The 17,962-nt window shown below is 34.7% G+C and overlaps 1 protein-coding gene across 1 annotated transcript; it reads left to right on the top strand.

The window, feature by feature from the left end:
* Positions 1–235: 235 nt before the first annotated feature.
* Positions 236–14,670, top strand: LOC140152239 (adhesion G-protein coupled receptor G6-like). Its single transcript, XM_072174542.1, has 16 exons — positions 236–472; positions 3,259–3,378; positions 3,884–3,984; positions 4,906–5,034; positions 5,689–5,973; positions 6,388–6,483; positions 7,028–7,141; positions 7,867–7,988; positions 8,553–8,705; positions 9,510–9,843; positions 10,518–10,687; positions 11,076–11,246; positions 11,654–11,775; positions 11,958–12,217; positions 12,428–12,494; positions 13,375–14,670. Exons 1-16 carry the CDS (start codon positions 402–404, stop codon positions 13,982–13,984), a joined length of 2,925 nt encoding a protein of 974 aa, XP_072030643.1. The 5' UTR covers positions 236–401; the 3' UTR covers positions 13,985–14,670.
* The last annotated feature ends 3,292 nt before the right edge of the window (positions 14,671–17,962 follow it).

Raw genomic sequence — 17,962 nt, 5'->3', positions numbered from 1 at the left:
TCCAATACTGTTTCGTGATTTGTTCTGCCTCTGCACGTGACTTGCAAATTGCTGCAAACATCATGACATGATCCCGTATTTAACACCCTCGGAAACAAAACAGTAACGCTGTATATAATAGAAAGGCAGAATAATTACTAACTACACAGTCGCAACTGTCATGACGTGTGCAAAACTAGTTAACATTGTCGCATATAGCTACATGTGATCAATTTTCAAGCAGGTGCAAGTTTGTTCATGTTTACTCCTCTGCTTCAACGAATTTTAATTTTTCCTTCAATATGCTGTAGTCAAGAACCGGGAGTGATAGATAAGTTCTTGTGTTAGATAAGAAGTACTCACCTTCGCGACATCAACTACATAACCTGTGTTACACTTTGGTTATAAATTGAGGACCAACCATGGCCATATTCCTTATGATTTTTGCATTCATCGTGTACATTCAGCTTGTTGGATCCATGGAAGATACAAGGTATTTTGCAAAATTTGACTATTGCTATTGTAATGTTAAATCTTGTTTGCGGTACATGTGTTTTAATCACTTATTAGAAGAATTTGCTATTTTTAATGTTGATCTGTTTGAGAAAAAACACGTTTAATTAAATTGCTTAATATATTGCTCACACTGAACACAGTACTGCAGATTAACCAAGTTTGGAGCACGAAGTTAACATGTGAGAGCATACATGCCAATCCCAGCCAATCCTGTCGCTTGTATCCCCGTGGGCTCAATTGATTCGTTAGTCTACATTACTAACCATGTAAACAGTGATCAACAATTTGTTTTTCGCTATGTGGATAAAACATAACATCATTGCTCTGTGACGGATGATTCCCTCTTCTCCCTATCAGAGATAGGAAAAAGTTTACTTTCTGAGATTTATATATATATAACAAAAAAGTTGTTAGGATTACTTAGGAAATGACACCATAATTTATCTTTGACCATTTACTTTCGACTTTGTTCTCTCAACATTACTGTACCAAAATTCAGATCTGAGAAATAAAACATTATATTTTTCCAAATTCACAATACTGAGCTGAGTGAGAATGAAAAAGAGCATTATAGAATTCACCTTTTTCTTCAGTTTTTAAGTAATTATAGTGTCAATCCAAAAATTAAAACAACTTGTTTATTGTAGGTTGAGTCTGAAAGAACTGTACTTTTGAAAAGTACTTTTGTAATATCTAAAATTGTACGCGATGAGCTTTAACGGATTGATCAGGATTCACATACTAGTATATTGATTGAAACAAAAAGACAATTTTCAATTCATTCCACGGTTTGTTTCAGTTTCTAAATCACAAATCAGCAACCTTGTGCATTGTCAATTCATGAGAAAACCACAATGTAACTTTGTTTTGTACTTGGTGATTTGAACATGGTGTTCACTGTGATTTGAACATAGTGAACAAAGTGGACTAAAGAGGTGCATCATAATAACTGGGCAATATTAATTAGAGCTGATTCATGCTTTTCCTACTTTGGTTAAATCAACGTAGTTCAGGAAATTATATGCAAAAGTAAAGTAAAGCTCACAAGTTTCATTGTGTGGATCACAGTTCTAAAAAATTACAACATGTTTCGAAACTAAAATACTCACCATAATACGGTCTTTATCTCAAAATATAGGTTAGCCACAACATGTTCCGTGTTTTGTTGGAACGGGTTACAACAGTGGCGTAGCTAGGAGTTGTGGCGCCCAGGGCTAAGGATACATAACGGCGCCTCTTAATTCTTGAAACAATTGCGCGCGAAGCGTGGACAAATAGGGCCTACCATTAATTAATTTGGGTTATAATGAAGTTGAATATCGGTCTTAAATTGATCTTTCAAATGATTTTGTGCGTAAGCAACAATTTCGACATTCATCGCTTGGAGAGGGCGCAGAATCGATGCTAAATTAGCCAAATCGGCGCCCCAAAGGGTGGCACCCAGGGCTCGTGCCCCCTTGTCCCCTGTTGCTACGCCAGTGGGTTACAAATGTGACCTGCTACCACGAAATGTAAAGTTAGTTTCGAAACGCCCTGGCTACTGGTTTGGTGTTCTTTGTTTCACACGCATATGTTCAAGTCAAAAGACATACTACTGGCTTGTATATGAGCGGCAAAGAAATAACATCATCTCAGTCAGCCAATATGTCTCAAAACTACCAATTTGCGGCTTTATAGTAATTTCGTTGTAGCAGGTCACAAATATGACCTACATTATGTACATGTACTATTTCATATAAGCATGTAGACTTCACGATACAGTACATGCCTACAATATTATGATGTACCCTCTGAGTGAGCCCAACCAAAGTTCGTCGTATGCATGTTTTTAGCACCCCTCCTTGTTATTATTTTCCGTCAACGTCGGATTTTTTTTTTATTGTGAACGGATCAAGCATTAATGTTGGTAGTTAAGAATAATGCAAATAACATGAAGTCTATGAGGAAATATTACTTTACTACCCAGCAAACACAAAAACGTTTTAAAGTTATATTTTGGCTTTTGGTTTAGGTAAAACGTTTTAATAACATTAAAATGTCGGGTTATATAAAGGTCATGAAAACGTTTTAAAACGTTTTGTATGAAAACACACTACAACAATGTTTTTAAAATGTTTTCAAAATGTTATTGTAAACCATTTTTGCAAACTTTTTGCCAAATATTTTGTCAACACTTAAATAACATCATCTTAAAATATTTGCACCCAGCAAACACAGAAATGTTCTTAAAATGATTTTCATAAAACGTTTTAATAACATTTAAATGTCGGGTTATATAAAGGTCATGAAAACGTTTTTAAAATGTTATTGCAAATATTTTGCGCAAACATTTTTCGCAAAATATATTTTCAACCCCCAAAATAACATTCTGTATAGAATGTTTTGTATTACGTTTTCAAAAACGTTTTTGGAATGTTATTAAAACGTTTTTATACCCATTATATAACACGACATTTAAACGTTGTCTGTAAAACATTTTGGTGTATGCTGAGCAGTAGATTATCAGAAAATGTTTTTTAATGATAGGAAAACGTTTTATACCCTTAATATACCCTTTATATAACCCGACATTTAAACGTTTGCTGACAACCTTTTTATAACCTTTTGCGAATGATGTCGAAAACGTTTTGTGTTTGCTGGGTAGCCATTCCCCATAAAGGAAACAATTATCCAGCCATTCAGTTACTGAAAGACATAAACAGTACGTGTTTCGATAACAAGTTAAAAAGTTCAAACCACCTAGTCTTTCCATGTTTTCTATAGTGTCTGCAGTACAACAACGTCATACAGCCAACCATATGAAGAAAACTTTACTGAATTGTACAAGCAAATCTACTATGAACCGTGTGGAGTTAATGACGAAAACAAATGTATAAAATACAGGTAAGATAGTAGACAATACTTATGGTTAGTTAATTGAAGATGTCTATATTGAATACAATTTAGGGCTAGAATTTGGTATTTGCTAAATTATAAATAAATAAATAAATAAATAAATAAATAAATAAATAAATAAATAAATAAATAAATAAATAAATAAATAAATAAATACATAAATAAATAAATAAATAAATAAATAAATAAATAAATAAATAAATAAATAAATAAATAAATAAATGGCCCGTGATAGTTTAGTATCGCGTAACTAACGAAAGCACCGCCCAAGCACTGCCCTACTTACGCGATACTAACTAATCACGGGCTGTACTGGAATTTGATTAGCATAGTTGAAAAGATTTCATGTATTCTTTGATGTTTCGATATGTTTAGTTCCTTCTGCCACTGTCTGCAGCACCAAATTTCTGCCACTGTCTGCAGTACCAAATTCTTAAATCGAATTTGTGTTATTTTTACCTGATAATTATATATTTATTTATAATTTTAACAGGATAATCTACCGGTTAAGTCAACGAACAAGCCACCGAACAATCTATCAAATCTCGTATATGTGTTGCAAGGGTTGGACGATGGAAGATGACGTATGTAAACGTTAGTATTGTACCTTAAATTCCAAAAGTTATAAATACCAGATTGATAAAGCTGGAATACACTATTGTTTGAGGCGAAGTAGTGTAAACCACTACAGGTTTTAAATAGGTATTGTTTTCATCTTCTTCTCCTTCCTCAATATTGAGCATTTCGGAAGGAAATAGTACATTTAATTGCTTTCAACTATCCATATCGGATGGGAGTATTCACAGTAACAACACCAAATGCGGTATCAAAGGACCAGTAGCTTTTGCTAATTTCCTAAAATATAAACCATGACTAAGCTTGCTGTATTTGTTTTGCTTTTCGGGTTTGCGTGGCACCTTATGGTGGCTCGACCTAGTTTAATCGATGTTATATTCTGATTTATCAATATAAACCAATTGAATACCTGAATACAAAAAGCGCCCAAGTCCATACTTTGGCAAACTGGACTTGGGTGGGTTTTGTATTCATGTATTTAATTATGTTCCGGTTCCCTTTAATATCACGATATCGTGAATAACTAATTTATTCCAATGGGCTAAACTATTTGCACTTACATTTCTCAGGTATCTACTCCCGATTCCAATAAAACACATTACTGATTTGGGGAGATTAAAAGTATTATCTTGTTTTACCAAATGAAGCATAGCTCAATCCTTAAGTCCGTTCTAACTGGCAATAAAAGTCAAATTTTAATAATTGGGGTATTTTTCACCCAAACGCTTTTACGAAAAATAATTTCAGGTTTTGCTTTATAATTTTGTTTGAAACCATATTTGCTAATATCTTTTATAACCGGTTATCAAAATTAACATAAATGATTCAACATACTCCTAGATGTTGGTAGGATGCACAATGTCACGTTTTGTGTATCTGTACATCATAATTAATATATATAATTGACAGCTTAGCAAATTGTCATTTATTGATCAACAGCTATCTGTATACCAAAGTGTTCATACGGTGGCCAATGTATTCGTCCCAATGTCTGTGAATATCCACCTGTCAAACGTCCAATAATGACAATGGTAAGACGATCAACCGACGAGTGTTCTACCAGTATGCGTAAGTTGTTCATATTATTATTTTGCTTTCATAAACTATAATTTTTTCAAAATATTTGGCATGTTTGACAAAAGAGTCTAACTTAGGGATAACATTTAGTTTGGTTCACTAAAGTTACAGTGGCCTGCTGACGCCGATAGCATTTAAGTACCGATATGTTTCCCACATTAAGTTACGGAACTTTAAGTTTAATGGGTAGGGTAACGTGGTGGGAAGATTATATTAAATGGGTACTACCGTCACAAGCGATTATATTATGGTTGTCTTGTCATGTACTTCACAAACCACAGGTTTGTTTTCACATTTTGTAAGGTGGGTGATAAAAAAAGTTGAGAGCCGAACTCTAAACGGTCTGAGGAAGTAATTGTAGCAGTACCTATAAGAACAACCGACATTGTTTTATTACTTTTTTTCCGTATTTTAAAAACACAGTAAAAAAATTCCCACAAAAGCGAAAAACAAAAACATTACATAGCACATAGATATTTTACAAATTGTTTGAGCGACAAACCTGTTTCTTGTTTGGCCTTTTTAATTGTTTTTAATACTGACTGGAGCATGTTAACAATAGAATGGCTGGAAGATCTTTATTTTTTAGGGTATACAATACTAAATGTTTGTGTAATGTTTCATGTTTAAATCTTTTCATTCTAGGAGTAATACCTACTTCTCACGTATGTGAACATTCAACGTTTCATTTGGCATGTGATTCTGATGAGAGCATTTCGATTACTTCAGCCTTATATGGGCGACAAATCAATGGTTCCCGATGCTCAGGTCCCATAATCACCACAAGCTGCGCAGCCAATAACTCATTTGATGTTGTAAGTCAGCGGTGCAACGGAAGTAGAACATGTAACGTTTCGGCTAGTAATGAAGTATTTGGCGACCCATGTGTAGGAACCTACAAATACTTGGATATAGACTATTCTTGTGAAGGTATTATAATTTATTATAACTGTATGGCCATTAAAATTTCGGATTGTATTCTCCATAAATATGTTGGGGTTTTTTTATTGTCAAAGAAACTATTGTATAATCAGGATAACGCTCTTAGCAAAGCAGTTCCACAAGGGTTATACATTAGGGCATTAACCCTAATGTTCTTGAAAGACAACATAACAGAATATCTGTCTGGGCATTTTAAAACAATTGTGGTCTTCTAGAAAGAACTTTTATGAGTCTCCAAAGGGTTCCTTAATTTTCAAGGATTGTTTTGAAGGTTTAGATGCTTGGGCGCTGGGCGGTGCTTTCGTTAGTTTACGCGATACTAATACTTCAATGAGAATTGATTTCAGAAAACAATAACACATGTCTTGTTATAATTATAATAAGCTTTGCTTTTGCCGACAGGTCAGTGTTGTCCTCGCTGTGAAAACGATGGGAATTGTACTAGACCAAATCATTGTCAGTGTCCAACAGGGTATACTGGCGACAGGTGTGTACTACGTGAGTACATTTAATAGTCACAGTTTTCTCATCTTTTGGCTATAGTTGTCCAATGAATTTGGTACGCTGCTGTAGCATGATTGTTTCTTTTGCAGCAAAAGAAACGGTTCACACTTTCCGATTGGTGTGACGGAAGTTCAGTGTGACTTTGACAACCGTCAAAATAAAAGTTCATGCACTTTTGAAGTCAATATACAAGGTTTATACCTATGTTTTTAAAAAGGCTGGATATTATTATAATGTTTCTTGCAGCAACTCTTCCCATACCTTTGAAAAGGATTCAATCATATTTCACCGTTGGTCACCACCGTTTAACAACTTGCGTCCGGCGCGTCTCTCGGGCTGCTTAAGCATGGTTGTTAAACGGCGATGAACAATGGTTAGATATGATTGATTTCCTAAAAGAATTATATAGCAAATAATGAAAATATTTATCTTTTTATTACCCACTTTTTCCTTCTCCATCGCCTCCACATCCTCTAATTAAGCCCAGTAATTACTAATCACCATTGCAATTATATAATGCAATATCATTTCATTTCAGCAAGATGTATGGATATTATAACAAATACCAGCAATGGCCTATTATCATGGCCTCAAACTCTAGTGGGAGTGGTGGTTGACTCAAAAGAAAGATGCCCAGTTAACACTGAAAGGCGTAAGTTATCATTTTGAGTTTCATATATTCAAAGGTCACCTACACTTTTATGCCTAAAAACAGTTGTGACTTCATTCGAGCAAAGGAAGCTGACGTGAGTCAGGTTGTTCATGGCAACGTGTGTGTTCCAATGAAACGATGTTCAGTGTAAAATGAACATATTTATACATTCCTTTAAATGTGAAACCGAATTCATCTGCCATTGTCTTTTTAAGAAAATTAACATTGAATGCCCAAACCACTGAATATGATAACAAGTATGTACTGCGTTTGTTGGAATAATGTGTATTCAAGTTATTGAAAACTTTCGCAAGGTAAACATACTTTGGCATGAAATATTTCTTGACTAAAGATATAATGTATATTTTCGGTCCAATTTTAATTGTTTATTCTTTGTTTAGAATATTACATAACATTAGTAACAACTGTCATGAGGTTGTCTGATTATTAGGTATTACAATCGTGAAAAAAAGTAGAAATTCGAGAAACATTGAGGGCGTCGTTGTGAGCAAATCTCTCATTATCGCTTTATGATTAATATCAAAATACACATGTATCAATATTTTTTAACCTTTTTTAATTCCAGATTTGAAATCACTATTTTTTCGCAATTCACGATGAAATGTTTTTGTCATTACAAACCTATAAGTGCTACCCCGATCGCTACTTTGCAGGGTGTTTTCTACTAAAATGGTATTAATTTCATAATTGTCTTTAATGCATAGGTAACTTTGGGCTTGCATCTAGAGAATGTGTTTACAACTCAACTTACGGAGCCATGTGGTCTGCTCCGATGGTGAATCACTGCGGACAAGTAGAGACACCTAAGGTTGAAGATTTAGTTCAAGTATGTTGAAATAAACAAACCAAAGACAAAGTTATTGGTTATTTGCACGGATATGAATGTCATTTTGAGACGTATATGGATACTTTGAAAATACATGTAATATGTAATATAGGGTTATAACAAAGATGACAAAGGTGATGAAAGGTTTATACTTGCTAAGTTAATGGCTTACACAGAATAACGCATTTGAAATGTCATTATCTTGTTATTGTATTTTCCTGTATTAATATTCTGTTAATTTAAATGATTGTGGGTGCTCTCACAAAGGGTAAATATTTAAAATTTGAAAGAAATGGAAGTAACTTGAACTTCATTTCCATGTCTAAAATTCGTTTTCGGTATAATGATTGTATTTTTGTAGAGTAAACATGAATGGGTGGACATTTTTTTCAATAAAAAATTTAATTCTCACTCTGCTTTTAAACTGTCCTTTAGATTATTCCACAAATATTGGAATTCACTCTTTTACCCCCAAAACACAAAAGACCTGGATTCAATAATTTACTGTAGAGTAGGCTATACAATGTATACATACTTTTAAATTTCTTTTAAATAATTGTATAGATAACAGTCGATGAGCGTAATGTGAAAGAAGTTGCAGAAACTCTAGCAAACATCACCAAGGTCAACTCCAATATTAAGTCTGCGGCAATAGACATTAATGCTATACAAGAAGCATTCCTGAATGTTATCAATGTTGGCTCTTCGTCCCCAGAGGTAAGAAACGCCTACCAGAAAGTAATTACCCCCTACTTTATTACGATATAAAACTCAAAATATGTGCACCAAATTTAAAAACCGAACTAACACAAACACACCCAGGTTAATTCTACAAATTTTGATACTTCATTTGTCTGGATAGCTTAAAGTTTGCAGCCATGGTGACTCTTTGAAAGAAAAAGATGCATTTTTTAAATTTATACATGACTGGTCAAGGATGACCCGTGGTGACCAGTGACGACCAGGCACTCTAGCAACAAAAACATTTTCAATGGGTTTAGGTGCAACATTTGAATGGGGGTCTTTTTCATTCAAAGGGTCACCATGGCAACAATTTTGGGCAATTAATACAAATGAGGCATCAACATTTACAAAACAAAACTGGGTTTCATTTTGCTATTTAAATTTTAAATTTTGATGTATAGATTTTGAGTTATTGTCTAGAAGGGGTTATTACTTTTTGGTCGTCGCTTGTTCGAATATGGTTTGTAACAGGTAGATAACTCTGAGTATTTTCCGGACTTGACTCCGTATAGTGTTTTCTTATAGCATGACTCCTGAGTGCGTTGATTTTAAATTTTCAACAGGTTGGATTTTTCCGTCTTTATTTGAGATCACCCGAATTTCTTTGAAGTTCTGTATTAAAATATAATTGAGTTAAAGAAACAGCGTGTTAATTAAACAGAGGCGAGACAATGTAATTTCGTTTAATAACCACTATTAACAAAGAATATAATATTTATCCGAACGAGAGTTTAATCAACTATATTCTATGCATTCATTTGTCCAACGTGAAAACAGGTAACAGAAGCTGTGATTGAAATCGTGGACAATATTCTCAGCACTAATATTTCATCTGAGTGGAGTGATGATTCTGCTAATGCTGCATCTATGGTACTCAAAGCGGTTGAACAACAAATTGCCCAAACGTTGAAAGAACATGGAAAGTTCACTTCTGTTCAGCTTAATATCGTGGTTGAAGCATTTACTGTTGATGCGACTAACAGCAAAGAAGGTGTGAGCTTTGCAGTAAATTTCCAAGCAGGTCAGCAGATAACCACTAACATAAATGAAGATGTAACCAGCTCTATTCTGTTACCTTATGAAGCACTTTTCAACAATCGAACCAAAAAAGGTAAGGTATGGATATAGAAATAGGTGTACGACCAGTTTCGATTGATTATTGTCGTTTAAAAATGTTGAACATAAAATTTGACACCGTACCGGCCAGGCCAATGATAGACGGCGGACCCAATTACAAAAAGCGACAGATCGTTACTGATCCTATCTACTGTCGTTTCATGTAATGGTTCTCGGCCACATGGCAGCACGATTTTATTAAAGGAAGTCTCCGACTTGCTATTTTGGCCAAAATAGGCCTACCTGTTGTTATTGCCACCCAGTAGAATAGAATAATAGGCTGTTTATATTAATTTTTATGGTATTTGTTTGAAATAAAACCACTTGAATCAAGCTTGATAATTATTTATATTCCAACATATTAGGCATAATGTTGTGATTGCCGGAGAAATTAGGAAAATCGTGCTGTCATGTGGCCGAGAATCATGCCCTATACATGAAACGACAGTAGATAGGATCAGTGATGATCCGTTGCTTTTTGCAATTGGGTTCGACGTCTGTCATTGGCCTGGAACATTGGCCTCAAATGGACTGAGATGGTATAGCATTGAACACCTATCCAGAGGTCGCCGGTTCGATTTTCGCTTCAGAACACTTTCTTAGCCGTCAAGTTACATGGTCAGAATTCTCTGTATTTTATTTTTTGCAATTTTATTCTGTTGCTGACAGGTACCAAAGTAAGCTTCATCAGTTACAATCAGAACAATCTTTTTCGATCTCGAATGCTGGGTAAACAAAACATGACGATCGTTTCAGGCCCTGTTATATCAGCAGTTGTTCTGGGAGAAACCTTTACAAACTTGGATAAACCTGTAGTTGTAGCAATATTTCCATCAAAGGTAGGGGACGACAACAAAAGCAGCAACAACAACAATAAGTCCAACAACAACAAGTGCTTATGTTGAACTGTTTATGAGGGACCGTTGGAATTGGTTGGGTGGGGAACTATAATAAGGATTTGGTGTAGTATTTTTTGCCTATAATTTTTCTTTTTGGTGTAATTAGTCAAAAACCCAAGTTCATGTAAAAACAACTTGTTTTAGTATAATAATAAGCTAAATCCAAAGCATACTTCCAGAAAAAATGACTTTAAATCCAAAATGTCATTATGTTTCAACATGCTTAAAATGGCACATTGCTTAAAATGTCGCTGAAGGAATTTTCGAGAATCTGGAATAGTTTCCAACCAAAGTAACATTTTGGATATTCTATTTTTTTTTGTCATAGGTTAAGGAAGTCACACCATCAGTTTTAAACTCATCTGTATGCGTATTTTGGGATTTCAACCAAAACAACAGAATTGGTGATTGGTCACAAGAAGGCTGTGAGCGTATAGACATCAGTTCAGGAAAAATAACCTGTCATTGTAATCACTTGACTAACTTTGCTGTTCTTGTGGTATGTCTTAATGGTAATCAAGTATTGAACAACAATGTATTGATAAAAATGTAGATACAAGGTGTATCAAAATGATTAGTACCTATCAGTTTTCATTTCTAATGTATGAGTCTGACTCTTCAAAATTCAACGTAAGTTCCAAATAATTTTGATTAATTGTATAAGTCATAAACTATATGCATTCTGGACATTTCAAGAGTATCCAATGTTGCATCTGGAAGTTCGAAGAGACAGGGTTTTCAATAAACATCAAATTTGATTTGTATCAATCATTTTGATGATGGTGCAAAGGGTGTAAAGAATATATGTTGAAGAGGAAAACGAATATAGAAAAGGGTGAAAATAAACATTATTATTATTTGTCTAATATAGCTGTAGGTAATATTTCCTTTTTCGTCACATTTTAGGACATTTCAGGTCATCATGAACAAACTGCATTCAGTCTTGTTTTAGATATGATCAGTAAACTTGGCTGTGTTGTCTCAATTGCGTCACTGTGTTTCACATTGGTGATATTACTTCTATCAAGGTAATCATGTTCGTAAATTCATTATTAATATCTTGCAATGAAAAACATATTAAATAAAATTCTATTTATAGTTAAATAATTTCTTACAATGTATTTTGGAAGTTAAACAAGTCGAATGAACGTCTGCAGGTTCAAGCATTTCAGCCATCTTTTAAAAATCTGCGCAATTATTAACATTCCAGACGGCTTCGACAAACTCTTCCACGCAAGATTCTGATCCAATTCTGCCTGTCCATGCTATGTTTATACCTGGTCTTCCTCGTGGGCATTGATTCAAAGTCTGGACAAGGGTGTCTGGTAGTAGCAGGACTGTTGCATTACTTTGTGCTAACGACCGTTTTCTGGATGGGGATAGAAGCACGCAATATGTACATCAATCTGGTGACTGTGTTTGATGTAGAAGGGTCGACGTTTCTGAGAAAAGCAGCTTGCTTCGCTTGGGGTAATTTTTTACGTAAAACTTTTTTTATTTGTGCTTGTATTTCGTAAGGTTGGATGAGACAAATGTCAAAAAATAATACAAACAAGAAAATACTATTTTAACACGTAGACTCTCCATGTCTATCAATGAAGGTTCGGTATTTACATCATAATTATTAATTTTGTATACTTGAATTAATATTTAACAACCTGTTTGTTTTTAACATCTTAGGTGTACCAGTGATACCCGTTGCTATTGTTATGGTTGTGAAATGGGGTGATTACGTCGCCGATGCATTGTACGTATATCTTAAGTATAGTCGTGTTCACACGGTCGGACATAAGTCACTAAGGGGATGTCATTTTCTTCGGCGGGGGGTCATGAATATGTCGGTGACCGGGGTCAATTTTCACATGACCCCCTATCGCGGGCTAAATTTTTATGCCCCCCCCTATCGTGGGTCGAAATTTTTTATGACACCCCACCCCCTTCCACAGCCCGTTTAGAGTTCGGTTCAAAGTGTTTCTAGAATAGCTATAGAATAAGATTATTAATTCTAATTCTTTATTGTACCGTGAAGCCTTTTTTTGAAATAACCGAGTTTTTTTTTGGTGTCAAAACTGAAGAATCCTGTGTACAAAAGAATACAGGAACATTAACTGTACATCATATATAACTACTTGTGATACTCTATCGCGGCACAACTTTCTGGTTTAGAATAGAGTATATTATTTGAATTTTATATAGCTCAATATTATTGTAGTACACAACAATTTTTATTTCAAATAATACTGTACATACAACACAATTAATTAATCAGCTATTAAATCAACTAGATTATTTATAAACAAATCAGTAATTTAAATTGTGGCACACTGATGTGAAGTTCGACAGATAGTCTACACACAACAAGACCAGGAGCACACATACTTAAGACTGAAAAAAAAGGCTAAGATATCTGCGTTCAAGAGGTAGCAAATTCAGAATCAAGATTTTATTTCAAGTTTCCATTCAAAGTCTTAAAACTTTGAAGGTAAATCTTTTGTTTATCATTCGAGGCAACAATAGCAGTTATAGTTCGAGACAAAATACGTTATAATTCCAATCTATGTTCCTTATATCATAGTAGTACATCTTTAAATAAATTTATGTCTTGTTTTCCTCTACTTCGTTTGCAGTTGTTTCTTGGCCCCTGGCTACGGACTATATTTTGGTCTTCTTCTCCCTGTCGCCACGGTAATCATACACAATGCAGTTATTTTTACCATGGTTATGACCAAACTTTTGAAATCCAGCGTTGGGGGAAATGTTAAGAATTCTAGAAAGACTATGGTCAGACAGCGATTACGTAATGCGTTTTCTATATCGGTACTCCTTGGTCTTACTTGGATATTTGGCTTCCTTGCAATAAACAAGGCGAAGAGAGCTTTCCAGCTCATGTTTTGTCTCTCCAACTCATTTCAAGGAGTGCTGGTGTTTATTCTCTTCTGTCTCCTCCAAGATGATGTTCGCAACGTTTTGGTGGAAAATTGCTCTCGAAGGAAACAATACAATGTATCTAGCGGGCGATCAAAGAAATCTGACGCATCCTCACACGAATTGGTACTTTCTATTAACACATCAATCGAGGCAGGTACGTCCAACCTTACGTTTAACAAAACGGTACAAGCCGATAGTATCCCAAATAATCAGCGCATCCCTGCTGAACATAAGACGGATAAAGAACATAGTGTTTATACTGAAAAGATTTCTAACATCACGGCAGAAAAACTCTCCAATATCACTTGACGTGTCATCACTGGAAAGAATTGTTCGATGTTAATTATTTTGAGAGAGCCACAACTAAGATCGAGACACAGAGTCAATATAATACGAGTTATTCGAGTTTATGTCGGGAAGACAAGATGAAAAACAGTGAATAAAAACTTAGTTGACATTCGGGAATGCCAGAAGTTTATATTTATCTTCAAAGTAAACGAAATCGTTACCGTATTGCTGAGTATGCTTATTGATACATTTTAAAATTACACTAAATTCTACTTAATGAACATTCAGTGGCTTCACCATGATTTTTGCGGGAATGGGGGATGCAAGGCCGGATGGTGGTAGGGGAGAATGTGCCTAAAATCGGCCCAGATGTTGAAACATTTGTTATAAATGGGGAAACCGGTATGACATGTATGCGGGAGCACAGGTTGTGGGAAGGGATGACTCATTCTATCACATGACGCCGTCACTGATGAAAACAAAAAGGTTGATCGTGAAGATGAACAATCATAGGCTGCCGTGTACTTCATTGTGGATGCGAATGATCTGGGAGCAAATAAACTCAAAAATCATATCATGCAGCTCAGATTACCAAGGATTGAACAGAACACCTGTCTCATTAGTATAATGTAATTTGTCTTTAAACTTGATAGATATTATAGATGTGACGCCCTAGCTGACAGTTTTTCTTCTTTTTAATATTGTTGTAATTTGTGACCGTACAGCACGAATGAGCCGTAAATGTCCTCAATTGTATTCTGAGTTACAGTGTAAAATGGGCATGAAGGTCGTATTCATAGGTACCTCAATTTGGTGCTACGTGTACCTCATTTAATGAGATACACGTAGCACCAAATTGAAATACCTATGAATATGACCTTCATGCCCATTTTACACTGTAACTCAGAATACAATTGAGGACATTTACGGCTCATTCGTCTGTATGGTCACATTTAGCATAGATTCTTCCGAGGTCGACTTCGTCGACAAGTGCTTCAAAAGTGGTAGTAATGATAACGATATTAATCATTTTAGGAATTATTAACAATGACGTTGATGGCAATATCTTATTCTGTTGCTAATGTACGAGACGTGTACTTCACTATTGGTCAAGTAATATTAATCATATAAATTTTATGTGATATTAAAAACAACAGCAAAATCAACAAAATTAAAAGCTATTATTAATTTAAAATATCTTGTTCAAAATTGAGCATATTCTATAGCTTATTTCCCGTAGTTTAGAAATCAGCAGTAACATTAAATTCGCGCAGTGTATTATGATTATTTGAGATTGCAGCACCTGCCATAACATAGCTACAGTTTATATCGTCACTATTTATGGCATCCATTCGTAACGTATACAATTATGAATGATCTTTTTATTAAGTGTGGCACGATTAACAACCTCCCAGACTTTTTTGCTCCAAAATACACAAAATAGAGATTTTGGTATCAGTGGAAAGGTCACATGGTTCTCATTGGCCCTCAAAGATGTTTTGTTTAGATTTTGTAAGCTAGAATGCGTCAAAAGTGGGTTAACATTCAATGCTGGCCATAAGTGTTGTGACGGTTTTGATAGGGTTATGTAAAAAATGCCCCCACTCCCCGGTCAATGTTGAATCCTACTTTTTTTGGTCACGCACGCCTAGTGGCACCAAACATTGATTGGTGGGGAAGGGGGGGGGGATTGGGGTGTTAGGAAAATGTATAGGCTTGACACCAAAGAAACCACCTTTTCATCATGTTACAAATTACGGAAATAAGACTTTAATGAAGTGTACGTTTTCTATAAGTGTCCCAACACATTTTGGCCAGCACTGTAGTTCTTAATGTGGTCTTATTAACAAAAGCAGATTTTGCTTCTCATATCATATGGGATTGAAATAATGACATGAAACATATGAAGGGACCTGGTTCAAGATCATTCAACCATAGTAAAATTAATGACAAGCTGAAAAGGAATAGCCCTACGAAGTTAGCAAACTATTGGGGTCCAGTAGCTCAGTTGCCGAAATTGAGAAAATGGCTTTATGGTAATGATTATCCGGCTTACATTGAATGTAATAATACCTAGAGAGCTAATACCTAGAGAGCTGAATATCGTATAAATGTATTTATTTATTTATTTATTTATTTATTTATTTATTTATTTATTTATTTATTTATTTATTTATTTATTTATTTATTTATTCATTTATTTATTTTTTAATGATCATAGCGAGGGCTTAAAACCAGAATCACCTATGTCCACAAGTACATTTAACTCATTTTGGCAACAAGTGGACGGTTAATTCTGCCCTCCATAGTAAATGCAAGTGACTGTGGTATATGCATGGCCACTTTATAAACAGTTTAGTTAGCCACAAGTGATCATACATATACCCTAAAGGTACATTTACTATGGAGGGCAGAATTTACCGTCCTTTTGTTACCGAAATGAGTAACATGTAAATGTTGACATAGGGAACCGTTCACAAACTGGGGGGGCTGATGCAAAACATTTTCATCGCCAAACATTTTTCGGGGCCCCCCTTTACAGACCTCAAAAACTTCAGGCCCCCCCCCCCCACCCCTTTGACATGAAAATTATGGGTCAACCCCATAGAAAAGCATATAAATTAAATTTTCCCAGGAAAATTTGTGATCACTTTTTTCAGGCCCCCCTTAGAAGGGTCAAAAATTTTCAGGGCCCCCTCCATTTTTGTATCAGCCCCTCCTAACAAGTGTTTTTGAGCGTTTCGATAGTATTTTTTGTGACACATCAGACATATTGAATTGCATTCTGAATACGAAGAATGTCTTTCTGATATCAAATAATTTTCATTTTTTGAAATTCACGATATAATACAAATTGTATGACAAATTATTAAAATTTGATATTTTTCACATTTTTGATATATAACAGTCCTCGAAGTAAATTTTATAAATCTAATGACATATTCTTAAAGTGTATGTAGCTGGGAAGAAAAGCCGACGATCAATTGAAAATATTTACCTTTCATATTGCAGATATGGATTTTTTCCCAAAAAGACCTAATTTTTTTTTGGTGTTTTGGGAAAAAATCCATATCTTCAATATGAAAGGTCAAAATTTTCAATTGATCGTCGGCTTTTCATCCCACCTACATACACTTTAAGTATAAATCATCAGATTTATAAAGTTTACTTCGAGTACTGTTAAATATCAAAAATATCAATTTTAATCATTTGCCATAAAATGTATTACATTGCGAATTTTAAAAAAAATCAAAATTATTTGATATTAGGAGGACATTCTTCGTATTCGAATGCAATTCGATATGTCTGATGTGCTCTAATGTCCCACAATAAATACTGTCCAAACGTTCATACCCCCCTTAATATGTCAATCTGCAACAAAAATAAAATCAATCAGTAGTATTTGCAAATTTGATTCGACGACAACCTGACAGAAACATCTTATATTTTAGAAGCGACAATCATGTTTTATCTTTTCTGAGTTCACAAATATTAATGATGAATACTTTATTTCAAGGACATTCAGAAATACCTGAAAGGCAATTATCGAATGCTATTCTTTTACCTTTTATATATCTCTTGATCATATAAAGTTACACAGAAAATCTAGACAAACCAGCCCTAGCCTCAAAGAACAGTAAGCCTCTAGTCAGTATAGTATATTTTATGGCTTACCGAAGGCAAACATCAAATACCAGCCGTTAACTAGAAAGTCCCTGTTATCTAGGAACACCAATCACTGACCTTCCGTGGCTCTTCAGACTAGGCAGAGGGGACATGTCATTGCATTTGAAACTATTTAGACTAATTAAGTTCCTTTAGCACTTTTATACTGGTTGGGTAGATTTTTTGGTAGATTAAATTGCACTTTCAGTGACTTGACTAATACATTTCGCATGTACGACTTATTCATGATGTTACATGGTGTAAAAATTATTAATTATAAGCCGTCGGTTCCTATATATAGAGAGTCATAACTGTACCTGTAACTAGCAGTCA

Source organism: Amphiura filiformis, chromosome 5, assembly GCF_039555335.1.
Source record: "Amphiura filiformis chromosome 5, Afil_fr2py, whole genome shotgun sequence".
Lineage (NCBI taxonomy): Eukaryota > Metazoa > Echinodermata > Ophiuroidea > Amphilepidida > Amphiuridae > Amphiura > Amphiura filiformis.
Note: the sequence above shows the minus strand (reverse complement) of the source record. Positions and strands in the feature narration are given on the sequence as shown.